We start from the raw sequence: 14,613 nt of genomic DNA, 5'->3' as shown, positions 1-14,613 counted from the left end.
GATAGAGAAGATAGCATCCACTCAGCCTTAGCAATAGTGCTAGTGTTTACAAAATTGCAAAAGAAGTATAACACACAATTGTGACCTAAAACAGATTTTTCATAAACATCCCAGAGTATAGCACTAGACTAAAAGAAAAAAGAATTTTAATAAATGGTGTTGGGAAAACTGGCTGCCATGTGCAGAAAACAGAAATTGGACCCTTTCCTGACATCTTAGGCTAAAATTAACTCCAGATGGATTAAAGACTTCAACACAAGACCTAACACCATAAAAACCCTAGAAGAAAACCGAGGCAAAACCATTCAGGACATAGGCATAGGCAAGGACTTCATGACCAAAACACCAAAAGCATTGGCAACAGAAGCCAAAATAGACAAATGGGATCTAATTAAACTCCAAGCTTCTGTACAGCAAAAGAAACAATCATTAGAGTGACAAACAAATCCATTCAAAAGTGGGCAAAGGGTATGAACAAACACTTTTCAAAAAAAGAGATATATGAAGCCAACAGACATGAAAAAAAGCTCATCATTACTGGTCATTAGAGAAATGCAAATCAAAACCACATTGAGATACCATCTCATGCCAGTTAGAATGATGATCATTATAAAATCTGGAGACAACAGATGCTGGAGAGGACGGAGGACGTCGAGAAACATGAAAACTTTTACACTGTTGGTGGGAATGTAAATTAGTTCAACCATTGTGGAAGACAGTGTGGCGATTCCTCAAGGACTTAGAAATAGAAATTACATTTGATCCAGCAATCCTATTACTGGGTATATATCCAAAGGATAATAAATTGTTCCACTATAAAGACACATGGACACGTATGTTCATTGCAGCACTGTTTATGCACACAATAGCAAAGACCTGGAACCAACCCAAATGCCCATCGACGATAGACTGGACAAGGTAAATGTGGCACATATACACCATGGAATACTATGCAGCCATAAAAAATGACGAGTTCATGTCCTTTGTAGGGATATGGATGAATCTGGAAACCATCATTCTCAGGAAACTGACACAAAAACAAAAAATCAAACACCACATGTTCTCACTCACAGGCGGGTGTTGAACAATGAGAACACATGGGGGGGAAGCATCACATGCTGGGGTCTACTGGGGGTGCTAGGGGAGGGACAGCAGGGGTTGGGGAGGTTGAGGAGGGATAACATGGGGAGAAATGCCACATATAGGTGATGGAGGGATGGAGGCAGCAAACCACATTGCCAGGTATGTACCTATGCAAAAATCCTGCATGATCTGCACATGTACCCCAGAACCTAAAGTACAATTAAAATATATATATATAAAGTTAAAAAACATAAAGTGTATATTCAACTCTGAAAAAAATTTACCTTAGCATAAGTCATATATAACAAATGATCATTTTTACTCAAAAAAAGAAAAAAGTTATAGTCATTTGATCAAGTGCCTATAACATGGCTGCTTTACAAGAGTTATGTCATTTGACCACCATAATCTTATAGGAAAGATTCCTATATGTGCATAGGAATTTAAGGGCTCTGAGAGATGCAGTGACTTTGCTTCAGTCTTTTAAGTGCCTTATTCTCTTCCAAAATGTACTCAATCGTGTATTATATTGTTTTAATTAACTTACTTCACAGAAGAAGGATAGTTCTAAAATAATGCTCTCTAATTAAAGATAATGCAACTCAAAAATGTAAGCCACATATGTACTGTTAAATTCCTAGTAGGCACTTTTAAAAAGGTAAAAATAAACAGGCAAAATCAATTTTAATGTTTTATTTATTCCAATATATCTAAAGTTTTTTATTTCAATATGTGTTCAATATAAAAATAATTTAAAATACCTTTTACATTATATTCTCATGCTTCATATTCAAAATCTGGTGTCTGTTTACACTGATAGCACCTATCAATGTGGACTAGATCAATTTCTCAGTAGCTATATGTGGCTAGGGGCTACCATATCGACACTGTAGCTCTAGGACTTCAAAGGGCAGCAGAGTTCTGTTCTCATAGATCTCCCACTCTAGTGTGGGATACATGCAAACAGGAAATGCCATATGAAAACTATGAAAGATAGCATATTTTATGCTTTGGGAATGCAAAGAAGTGCCTACTCAGACGTAAGTGGTCAGGAAGACTTCTTAAAGGGAGGGAAAATAGCCAGGCATAGTGGCTCACGCCTGTAATCTCAGCACTTTGGGAGGCCAAGGCAAGCAGATCACAAGGTCAGGAGCTTGAGACCAGCATGTTTTTTTTACCAACATAGTGAAACCCTGTCTCAACTAAAAATACAAAAATTAGCTGCGCATGGTGGCATGTGCCTGTAGTCCCAGCTACTCAGAATGCTGAGGCAGGAGAATCGCTTGAACCCAGGAGGTGGAGATTGCAGTGAGCTGAGATTGTGCCATTGCACTCCAGCCTGGGCAACAGGGTGAGACTCCATCTCAACAACAACAACAAAAAAAAAAAAAAAAAAAGGGAAGGGAAATTAGCTGGGATATACATATGATGAATAGAAATCGGGCAACAGAAGTAGAGGAGGAAGACTACGTTAGACACAAGAAACTGCATGTGCAAAGGCCAAAGCATTAGAGTATTTGAATATAGGAAATAATTTTGGTAAGACTGAAAGAATGTCACTTGGTCAATGTCCACAGGAAGGAATTCGCAAAGTGGCAACACTATATCAGTTAAGAACTAAATTTTATCCTAAGGATTAAAAGGACTTATTAAATAATTTTAAGCAAGAATTGGCATGATTAAAATAAATGCTGATTTCAGCACTGCTGTTTTTTAAAGCATTTTTAGTAACATGTAGTGGTGGATAGAGCGGATTGCTCTTATGGAATTTTGAGAGATAATTGTTCTCACCTTCTTTCAAAAATGTTGCCTTCAGTGCTTTTTACATTAGGAGTTTGAAATTTTCATGGTAGAAGTACTTACAGTACAAAAATCAGCAAGAGCTACACATGAGGACTCCTCGTCTTCATCCTCAGCATACACATACCTGAAAGTAACAGTTGGTAAACATTTACCAGCATGCTACTGGAAATACGTGATATATTTATTTAGAAACTCTCAATGGGTCTCTAATAATACTTAATTCATCTAGTTTAGGTTTGACTTTTAGAAACAATTTGTAGGAAATTGATCAAGGATTAAGTTGCATGGTACTATTTTGGCTTAAGGACAAACTTAAAGTACTAAAGTAATGTGCTGAGATTACATCTTCTTGTATTATTTTGTGCCTCTTGGATAGAATAAGCATTGTGATGTGCAAAGCTTGTTGTCTCCACAGTCACATCTTCTGGGAACCAGATGCAAGTAAGCTGAATGAGAATTACTGCCGGAATCCAGATGATGATGCTCATGGACCCTGGTGCTACACGGGAAATCCACTCATTCCTTGGGATTATTGCCCCATTTCTCGTTGTAAGTACAATTAGAGGTCTTTGTCATATGAAATATTTTAAATATACTGCGTTTCATATAAAAGTTGTAAGTAATATAGGCGGTCTGGCATTGATTCCCAACTGAGGAGACTTTAAAGAGAGCACCATACAAAGATGCACACAACACACATGCAAACACACCACATGTTCTCTCTCCCTCTCTCTCCATGTCTCTTATAGATAAGAAGATATTCTAACATTTTAAAGGAGATTCTCTTCCCCCAGAAGATTTCCATTTGGATTCCAAAAGCAATAATTGACCACACTTCTGATATGACTGGGCTAGAAAGATCTCCCCATTCCCCAACACCAATACTAGCTGTTCAGCTTCTGAATATAGCAGAGCTCTCAGCAAAGTTCCATAAGCAGACCTGAACTGGTGGTACTTTTATTTCCCTCTCAGTTCTTTAACTTAAGACTGAAGAAAAACCTGGAGTTTTCCACCCAGTTATTTGATTCCCAAGATGGCTCTATTAAAAGGGTATTGTTGCATAAAATAAAAGTTATATAAAAAACATGTAATACGTGTTTGATATAGTTCATATAAAATACATGTCTAGTATAATTCATATTATAAAGTTTCTATATAGCAATAAGAAAAAGATGTGAGAACTCAGGAGAAAAAGAAAGAAAATAAATCTTCAAGAATATAGCTAATAAAAAAATGAAAAGACATGAAAACTTATTAGTAGGAAACATTTTTTAAAGCATGAGAAGTCACTTCAACCTGTCTGGTTGGCAAATAAAATGATTGTAATAAACATCTAATATTAGTGAGGACCTGGGTAATCAGGGTGTCTCAATTCTATGCTCCTTCAAGTGTGAATTCGAAATCCTGCTGTGAAGTCAGTTTGATAAAATGTATAAAAAGCAGTAATAAAGTTGATATAGATCAGGATTTTTGAGCCTCCCTACACTGACATTTTGGGCCAGATGCTGTTCTGTGCTTGCAGCATGCTCCGTAGTGTTCCTGGACTCTATCCACTAGATGCCAGTAGCATGACACCTGCCCCAAGTTGTGACAATCAAAACTATCTCTAGACATTGCCAGTGTCCCCTGGAGGGCAAAATCATTTCCACTGGTAACCACTGATGTAGAGTAATATGTATTGAGATGGCACTATGTCTTTAACATGTTAGTGAGTGAAAAAGCCTTTTTATAAAGCTGTGTCAGTAGACAGAGACCATTTTACTACACCATGCATCTGTAACTCCATGTTTACAAAAAATATCATTTACCACAACGTTAAACTACCTTCTCTTTAGAAAGGAAATACTTTCGTAAGTTCTATAAAAACTTTGTTTTAAGAATGTTTTTTGTTAGAGAAGCCAGTAGTAGCAAGTACCTTGAGAATAGCAGCAAAAATATCTACTATAAGAAGAGAGATTAAATTGAAGAAATGATAATGTTGCTTCAAAAAAGTGAAATACAAACACAAGTCTATGTTTTCCAGAATTTATGTAAATTAAAGAGGTAAAGTTCACCTTAAATGGAAACAGCCATTAGGTTTTATGAAATTCTAGCATTAAAGGCAAACTTAAAATATGTTAATCAAGTCTACCTATAATTAAGACTTGTAGCTGCTCCATCTATTTTTAATAGTTTCACAAATTCTCTATAAGAATAAATAACTAAATATATGTTTGCAAATAAATGGTATTTCTAATAAGTATATTTTCATTTTATCAACCATGATCATAGCCTTTCAAATTAATTTGTTTTCCTAATATTCTTCACTTTTCTATATTAAAGTTTGCACAGGCCCTGAAAATATTCTGCCAGGAAGGACACCTTTCAAATGTTAATACTAAAAGAAACACACCTACCCTTTCAGACAGTGCCATATAAAAATATTTTTAAATGATTAAAAGATTATTATTTTTCTAAGTACTAGTTTTATAACACAAGGTTTTTGTTAAGTCTCTGTTTAAGACTAATGGAGGCTCATCGACTATAGGAAGAAGGAAAAAGACAATTATCTTTCTTCTAAAACATGTTATTTTGCTTCCTCTACAGATTTCCAGATATTTTAAAATCACAGCAGCTTGATCTAGCACATATGCATGGTTAAGAGTGAAATGGTCCTGTAGAATCTCAAGGCACTGTGTTTTGGTTTATAATCACAAACTAAGGGAGCCAGGACTCTAATAATTTAGAAGTTTTCAAAAAATTTTTTCAACTAATATTTTTAAACTAAAAGTAATGTGCTGTTGAAAGACTTGAGGGTGTTACTAGTATTTGATTAAATGCTATTGCAGATAAATCATTTTATTTCAATGTATACCAAACATTAATTTCAATAAAGACTTTTACACGGTCATTTTTCTAACTAATATTTATAGCCAGGATTTATTTACATTTTCTCCCTGGTGAAAGGGTAATAATATTTATCTTTAGAAGATTTGAGTTCTTATTATTTATATAACTGCAGAGACTGTATAAATCATTTTCACACTGTACAGTTCTCTTACAAAACTTGTAAAGGTTTTTATTCATTTTTTCCTAACATGCTTACAAAATAATATTGTATATATTTTTAAGTTTATAAAATATGCAAACATAAAAATGTAGAGGTTCCTATATGACTGACTATACACAGACATACTTAGTATACTATTTTAGAAAAATCTTAACCACCAAGAGTGTCATGGTTAAGAACTTGAATCCAGACTTGCTAAGAATGCCAGATCCATCATTTTGTAAGTACCTTGGGCAAGTTACTAAACCCACTTAGGATTCATAGTATTTGCAATATTTTATAGTAAAAGATTCTAGTATATGGGGCTATGGTGAACAGTGTCTGTTGCCTAGTTAACAGTCAAAACCTTAACTTCCATCTCTATTTTTTATGTATTCATTCATTATTGTTTATTGAGCTGCTATTGTGTACAAAGCCATATATAACATACTAGGTTTATAAAAATATTAATACTGCTTCTTAATTTCAAATAGTTGATGGTATATAAAGGAGACATTTGTGTAAACAATTACAAAGCAATATAATCATGTAATGTGTATATATGAACAATATATAAAATGAGAATATGAACATAGATTTCTTCATGGAGAAATATGTGATGTTCATGAAGTTTTGAAATTGAGTTAAAACTTTAAGAAGAGTAGGAGAAAGTTTTCTTTATGTTTTCAGGAAGAGTCCATGTTTGGTTCTGAGGACACACACACACACACACACACACACACCCCTACTCTTCCATGCGTAAAACTTTTATCACTGACGTGTTTTCTTCAAATTTAAGTTGATCCAATACAAAATAGTTATTGTATCACATTTTTTTTAGACATGAGTCTGAAAGTAGTGTGGTATAGATAGTGGTAAAAGTAAAGGAAGAAAAGTGAGAATAGTATTTGATAGTGAAATGGAAAAGGCCTAGAAAGCGGTTTTTCAAGTTTTATTCCAGGCACACAACAAAAGAACCTAGAATGCTTTATAAAAATGAAGAGTCCAGCCACCAGCCCAGAATCTCCAGAAATTTAATTTTAAATGGTATTTTGGTTAATGCTAAAGTGTGAGAAATACTGGATTAGGGAAAGCAAAACATATACATTACTATTAATTATTAAAACCCAAAATGTATAGTATCTACAAATTTTTAAAACTAAATATGTTGGTAAGATACAAGAGTTAAGTAAGCACTTTGTTGATCTATTAGCTTAATGCTTAGAAATAAGAGACTTAATATACAAGTAAAGCTAGAACAAATAACCCAGTCTTTCTCATTACAAAATAAAACATGAATATCTACTTATTTACTTTAACATTTTCAAGTATTTGACTTATGTGGAAAACCAATATCCCTGATGTTTTAGTTACCATAGTCTGCCTCAATCTTAACTCATATTTAAAAACTAAAACACTGACCTCAGCTGACTGACAAGCCCTCCTCTAGGATAAGCTACAGGGAAAGAGAAATGATGAATTTTGTATGTTCACCATTACCCCATTCATTTAAAATATCTAGATCTGGAAAATGAACATAAATAAGTATATATTAATTCTCACAATTGTCCTTATAAATAACAATCACATTGGCATCCATTTCAAAGGAATCCATATGCATTATTGCTTTGTTTCTGGCTTATTTGAGCTCAGGGCATTTCCAGGGATTAACAACCATCTGGGTCTAAATAGTGCCTGACTGAACTCTATGCCATCAATTCTGAATACTCAGACATTAAGCTCCAGGAAATGTCTTGTGTCTCATTCATTACAGCGTAAGTATTTCAAAATCCTTGCATCTTCCAAGCATCTCTCTTTTTTTGTGGCAATTAAGCCCCAGTAGAGATGAAAAAGTAGTAAGCTACAGGTTTTAATTGTAATTAATTTGTAGTTTTCAGTGTTCTCTTTTTTCCATACTTTTTTTAACTAGCATCTGGAAAAATCAATCCTTGAAATATTCAAACAACAAAGCATAATTATATTTTGTTATTCCTCTTTTTCCATTAGTGACATTGGATTCTATCTTCTAGAATCCTTGCAGAGATGTATGAAGTTTGTATAGTTGCAATTATTCTTATCATACAAAAATAAAAGTTTTCAGAAAAAAATTTAAATGATTCAAATTACAGAAGCAAAATGGCCTATCTATATGAAGAGTCCAAGTAGACAATAATGAACACAAGCCCTATTCAATGGAATGAATGTCCATGGTGTAGTATGTTGGACAACTTTGTGGATCCAGACAGCTCCTTGATGCCAGCAGTGTAATTCAAGTGGCCAATGATCCTCGCAACACACACCTGAGAGCCCCCACAGTCATAAAAGAGGGCTCTGTTCATATCGCCTAGTACTAGTGGGCCTATACTTACAATATTATCCAGTAAAAGTGATGCATAATTACTCAAAAGAGCTTACATTTTATCTCTGAATAAAATATCAAGAATTTTACTAAACTGGCCAGGCATGGTGACAAATGCCTATAATCCTATAACTTTGTGAGGCAGGTGGATCATTTGAGGTCAGGAGTTTGAGACCAGCCTGGCCAACTGGTAAAACCCCGTCTTTACTAAAAATACAAAAAGTAGCTGGGTGTGGTAGTGTGCACTTGTGGTCCCACCTATTTGGGAGGCTGAGTCGGGAGAATCACTTGAACTCGAGAGGGGGAGGTTGCAGTGTGCTGAGGTAGAGCCACTAGACTCCAGTCTGGGTGACAGAATGAGGCTCTGACTCAAAAAAAAAAAAAAAAGAATTTTAGTAAATTATTGAATTCATTGATACTTGGATTTTAATATATAGTTGGCTTTATATAACAGAAATATGCATGTATGAATTATGTATTTATCTATACATTTATTTTTACAGGTGAAGGTGATACCACGCCTACAATAGTCAATTTAGACCGTAAGTAATCTTTCACAATATGAAGTATATTCTGAGTCTCTCTTTGTACGTCAGAAATGATGTCATTATGTCCTTCATAGAAAATTATCTGTATTAGCTTTCATTATAAGAAGAAGCTATTCTATTTATTTTTACTTTTTAAAATACATTTTTCTATGCATAGCTGTAAAGGAGTTTCAAAGTCAACTACCTACTGAATATGAAAATTCAATTTTCTTGCCAAAAATCTGTAAGATGGTATATGTGATTTTGAAAAGAAAGTTTATATTTATTTGCGGCACAATGTGTATAATGGACCACCTTTATATATACCATGCTTTAATAAAATTAGGATGCTGGAGTCAGGAAGGATAAAACCCGAAAGTTGGAAAGTTATTCAGTGCCTCTATTCTACTCTATCTGTAAACTTCTCTGCATGCCCTGCAGTCCACTGGGCACAAGATGACACAGTCTGAGATACTCAGATAATCCTCAGTTTAAGAATCTGTTGGGAGGCACTTCCATTTTATTTTCACATATTTCTTGAGCTGAAGGAAGTTACTCAAGTGTTTTTGATTTAAAATACCACCTGCTGTGCCCCAGGCTCAGGAAGCAAATGGAAATCTATTCTAGACCATGGGCAGAAGTAGAGAGGATAAGGCGAGGAGCATAGAGGAGTGTGAGGAAAACATTTACTTCAATGAATTCTAGATTATGTCTTTGGGCATAATTGCTTGCATATGATAATTATATCATTTGGATATGATTTCAAAAAATCAAATGTTTGTAAGACATATCAGGTAAATCTACAATCTGTGCAAATTCAGAAGTAATAACCAAGTAAAGCTTGGTTTTATTTTTTTCACTGAAGCTATTGATTTCTACTGACCTTTAGAAATAACCATTGTAAATAAGTTTGGTTCATTTTATGTCGAGGCTGGTGAGGGCAATATAACATTAGTGTTGACCGGAGGAACTTGGTAATTAGTGCATTGTGAGCAAAGCCACTGTCGCCCTCATGGCAACCCAGTCTGCTTTGAATTGATTTGTTTTTCTGTTACTCAACTTCTTAGATGAGGATGACAAGTGTTAGGGGCTTACTATAATACTGCAGTCATATAAAACTACTCTTGTTCCAAACTGTTCTTTTGACACAATAAGAATAGTTTCATTTGTCTAATTATCATTGCATTTAAGAAAACTAAGAGGCACTCATTATTTCAAATTGTTATTTTAAAATGCTATGTTTGGTCCTCTTTTAGATCCTGTAATATCTTGTGCCAAAACGAAACAATTGAGAGTTGTAAATGGGATTCCAACACGAACAAATGTAGGATGGATGGTTAGTTTGAAATACAGGTAATTACTAATAGATGCAAACCATGCATATCCAGATTATGTGCAAAAGTCATATTCCCAGAATTATGGACACATGTGGTTATGAAGGTTGTATCCTCTCCAGGGCACTTGGTGAGGCAGTAAAAGAGGAGCCTGATTACATTCTGCTTGCCACACTGTAAGCTCTGGACTACAATTTCTGCTTCCAGAGGTAGTGCCTTTTGAAATCTTCACAAAGGTCCCATATGTGTTGGCATTGTCCCTGATTCCAAGAGACACTTTGGTTCTGATTAAGCAAAAAAAAAACAGAGGACCTATTGAAAACCTTAATATTACCATAGTATTTATGATACTTGTTATTAAATTTCTAATCTAGGACACTATGGGTTTATTTTCTAACATGTTTATGCATGATTATATCAACACATTTATATTTGTTTTTAATTTCTGACTTTTTACTTGTCTATCAAATAAAAAAGGGCAATTTTAAATTCTAGAGTATTTTATCATTACAAAAAAATGCCAACAGTTAAATAGTCTTGATATTACAATAATCAGTGGAGATACAAAATTATTGATATGTCTATTTCTCAATGCTCTTAGGACACTTAGGAGTCAATGAGATGTCCTCCATAAAATCACTTTGCAAATCATATTGTGAGAGAAAATTAAGCTTAGTAATTATATCATAAGAATTAAATATTAAAAATATAAGTTAACTTAAAATCTGATCTTACTACTTTCATATACTACATATATTGTTCTTTATGTTATTTGGAATGCTGAAATATTTATGTCTTTGGCTATCCCTATCAGAACCTCGCCATGCAGGAAACCCCAAGATACATTTGAATTTGAGCCACATTGTCTTGTTTTCTAGATACCCCATGTTTTTTCCTCCAAACCTTTATGCAGTTGTTCCCAACATACATTGTGGCTTTTTTCCTCCATGTTTTATGCCTGAATAGTCTTTCCTGTTCTTCAAATCTCAACCTAAATATCCCCTTTTAGAACACCCTAATGTTCCTTCACCCCTAGCCTCCTAGAATAAAGAAAAAGAAAGTATATCTGTTACTATTATTAAATCACAGTTACATTAGAATAGAGACAACTTGAAATGGAAGTCCTTTTATGAATAAACAAATTCTTGGAAAAAAAGAGGTTATAGCCTTTGCTATATGTGACTTTAGATGACCATAATGTCATAGGAGATGGCTTAAAGTTCTTTTTTAGTATACCCTTTTCTCTGAGAAAATACCAAAAAAAACAGTATACCCTTTTCTCAAGGAATAGCTCATCAGATTTCATAAATATTTATGCCAATAATTGTAGTATAGCTGTCCTAGGTGTGTAGGACTAAAACAGAATTGTCAAAGTAACCAGAATATTAAAGTTGAGTGTGCAGTATGAGAATTTAATAAAGACTTTAGAATTCTGTTAGAGTGTTTAATTTTCTTAATTATAGAAAATCTTTCAAGAGGCTGGATGTGGTGACTCATGGCTGTAAGAAGCCCTTTGGGAGACTGAGGCAGGTGGATCACCTGAGGTCAGGAGTTTGAGACCAGCCTGGCCAACATGGTGAAACCCCATCTCTACGAAAAAAAAAAAAAAAAAAAAAAAAAAAAAAAAATTTAGCTGGGTGTGGCTGTGGGTACCTGTAATCCCAGCTACTCAAGGAAGCTGAGGCAGAAAAATTGCTTGAACCTGGGAGGCAGAGGTTGCAGTGAGCTGAGATCACCCCATTACACTCCAGCCTGGGCAAACAAGAGGGAGACTCCATCTCAAAAAACAAACAAGAAAGAAAAGAAAAGAAAGACTGGAAAGAAGGAAGGGAGGGAGGGAGGGAAAAGGAAATCTTTCAATAATCCACATTTGAGATAATTGGTGATTCTTTGCTTATCTTATAACCCCAGAGAATAAAAGAAGACATATACTAATACATGTAAATTATATTTTCCAGTAAGAAAATTCACAAGGATACTGCTTTGGTCATCTCCATTTTTGGAGAAGCAGGTGAAGCCATTTTTCCATCAGATCAGAGTACTATAAATTTTTTGAAGTTTTTTTTCCTTTTAAAATCCAAGTTTTTAGCAACAACATCTGCTTAGTTATTCTTCCAAAACTCATACTGAGAAGGAGAGAAATTAAAAGTCAGTATATATTCTTATCCTCCTGTGTGGTAAAAGCCATAAATAACTATGGTCTCAGTCTGGGAATCTTCTAGTATTACCCTCTGAAGTACTGAACATCTGTACTCTTTGGAAATGTAAATTGTGAAAAGTTGTACTTTTTCCATGTCTCTCCCTAAAAAGAATGGATTTAAGATTTTGGATATCAGCAAACGAATGTACCAGCACTCACCATTCTCTACAAACATTTTACAATTTCCTAAATGATCTGCCTTGCAAAATTGTTTTACTTTAGACATGAAATATTATATTGCTGTTCTTATGCTGAAGAAAGAAATTTATTCAGTTATATTTTAAGTTAATATATCGAAACTATATAATGGTAGTAGAAGAAGGAAATAGTGTACAAATAAAATTGCTACCACTGGATGTTTTCAGAGTTCAAATAGGAACTCAGCTTTGCATTTCTCATAAGCAAACACCGAAATTTAAAATAAGTTCACATTTTAAAAAATTCTAATTATCCTGTATTTGTAGCACATACTTTCACAAGGATAGATGCACATACACACGAATGGGGATGGCTATTGATGTGTAATAACTGAGCTCTTTAGACTACACAAAAGTAAAATTGATTTTATAAATTTGTAGTCCCATTATGAAAAAATGTCCTAATTCTACAATCATCAAATATCACCCGTCAGATAAAAGAACTTCTCATTTTATTCCAGTTGGGTTAATTTCTATATTTTCCTCTGCAGTGCATTTATTCTTAATAAATGGAGCCACAGGCTTTGCATTAATTGGCAGTCACTCTTTCTGCACAGATGTTGTTTCTCTTTCCTCTTTTTTACAGAAATAAACATATCTGCGGAGGATCACTGATAAAGGAAAGTTGGGTTCTTACTGCACGACAGTGTTTCCCTTCTCGGTAATGTGTTTTTGAAACTAGAATTATTTTTAGGCTTTAAAATTGATATGTCTTCCACTTTGCTCTTAAGGTTATAATTGTATTCATTTTATAGAGATTTACCAGTGGGGTGAACAAATTATTTTATTTTTAGAATTTGGCTTACAAACTTACTTTGACTTCGCTGATATTTACTTGCAAGACACTACTTCAGTTCACCTATTTTCACAATTAGCATTACTCTCAGTTGGGGGAAAATTTTGCTAGAATTATGTAAATGTTTTATATCCCAACTTTCTACTTGTACCCTATATTTCTAGATATAATTTCCTTTTTTTTCTAAATTATCAACAGGCTTATTTTAATCCTCACTTCTTTTTCCTGTAGAGTCAGACTCAGGATCATCCTAAGCATAATTTTCAATGAAAATTAGCCTGAGGAAAAGATAAAGAGGCAACATTCCTAAACTTCCTTCCTGCTTCTCAGCCAAGTCACTTTGATTTTGTTTGTAGAAAAACATCAACCCTTATTACCAAACCAAATATATACACAGCTGACATAAACAAAGCAAAATTTGCAGAAAAAAAATATAATTCATGTAAAGTGCTTTACCTGAGCATTTTTCACAAGTGACTTACTCTAGCAAGCATAAGCAAGTTTCTAAAATAGTCATTTAGAATCTCAGCAATTTAAAGCCTCCTTCTGCTTATGTATGTTTGTAGTATTCAGAATATCCCATAACAAATAGGTTGCTCTTTATTGTACTTTGAATTGAATTTTAAATTAAGGTTATGAGCCTTAATAGTCTAAAATAACAATACATAGAAATAGTACTATATAATTTGGAATTATTATATTTTACATTTAAAGCTTTATCCTTCAAAACAGAGACTTGAAAGATTATGAAGCTTGGCTTGGAATTCATGATGTCCATGGAAGAGGAGATGAGAAACGCAAACAGGTTCTAAATGTTTCCCAGCTGGTATATGGGCCTGAAGGATCAGATCTGGTTTTACTGAAGCTTGCCAGGTTAGTTACTTTAGATTTTGTATTTTTCACCTGGACTAGAATTGTTGGAGCATTTTCTTCAGCTGTGTGGCAATTCTTTCTCTCTCACACAGATGCATTATAAAAGCATATGTCACCATGCTCTACATATGCTTATATGTGTGCTTACAGATCTCTGTATAGAGAGACAGGCCTTTGCAAAACTGTAAGAAATGAATAACTAACATTGGCCCAACAGTCTGATCAGTTTGTTTTAAAATGGAAACTTAGCAGTTATAACTTTCAAATGTAAAATAATTCATTTAAAAAATAGCATCAACCATTTATTCTTAAATATTGGCAAATATATGACTCATTTCTTTACTACCTATTCCAAATTGCATCATTATATTTGGACATTCCCGTCTTTTTTTTTTTTTTTTTTTTTTTTAAGA

General features: G+C 34.0%; 1 protein-coding gene across 5 annotated transcripts in view; it reads left to right on the top strand.

Annotated features, from left to right (window-relative positions):
• The window catches only part of HGF (hepatocyte growth factor), a 73,573-nt gene that overhangs the window by 54,658 nt on the left and 4,302 nt on the right, over positions 1 to 14,613 (top strand). For all 5 annotated transcript variants that reach the window (XM_032276445.1, XM_032276443.1, XM_032276447.1 and 2 more), the window contains 5 exons: positions 3,302 to 3,435; positions 8,777 to 8,815; positions 10,057 to 10,153; positions 13,118 to 13,192; positions 14,060 to 14,200. In XM_032276445.1, the coding sequence (XP_032132336.1) occupies positions 3,302 to 3,435; positions 8,777 to 8,815; positions 10,057 to 10,153; positions 13,118 to 13,192; positions 14,060 to 14,200 (486 nt within the window). The remainder of the gene's footprint in view (positions 1 to 3,301; positions 3,436 to 8,776; positions 8,816 to 10,056; positions 10,154 to 13,117; positions 13,193 to 14,059; positions 14,201 to 14,613) is intronic.

The sequence above is a fragment of the Sapajus apella genome, unplaced genomic scaffold (genome assembly GCF_009761245.1).
Source record: "Sapajus apella isolate SASKATOON/1434 unplaced genomic scaffold, GSC_monkey_1.0 scaffold7, whole genome shotgun sequence".
Classification (NCBI taxonomy): domain Eukaryota; kingdom Metazoa; phylum Chordata; class Mammalia; order Primates; family Cebidae; genus Sapajus; species Sapajus apella.
Note: the sequence above shows the minus strand (reverse complement) of the source record. Positions and strands in the feature narration are given on the sequence as shown.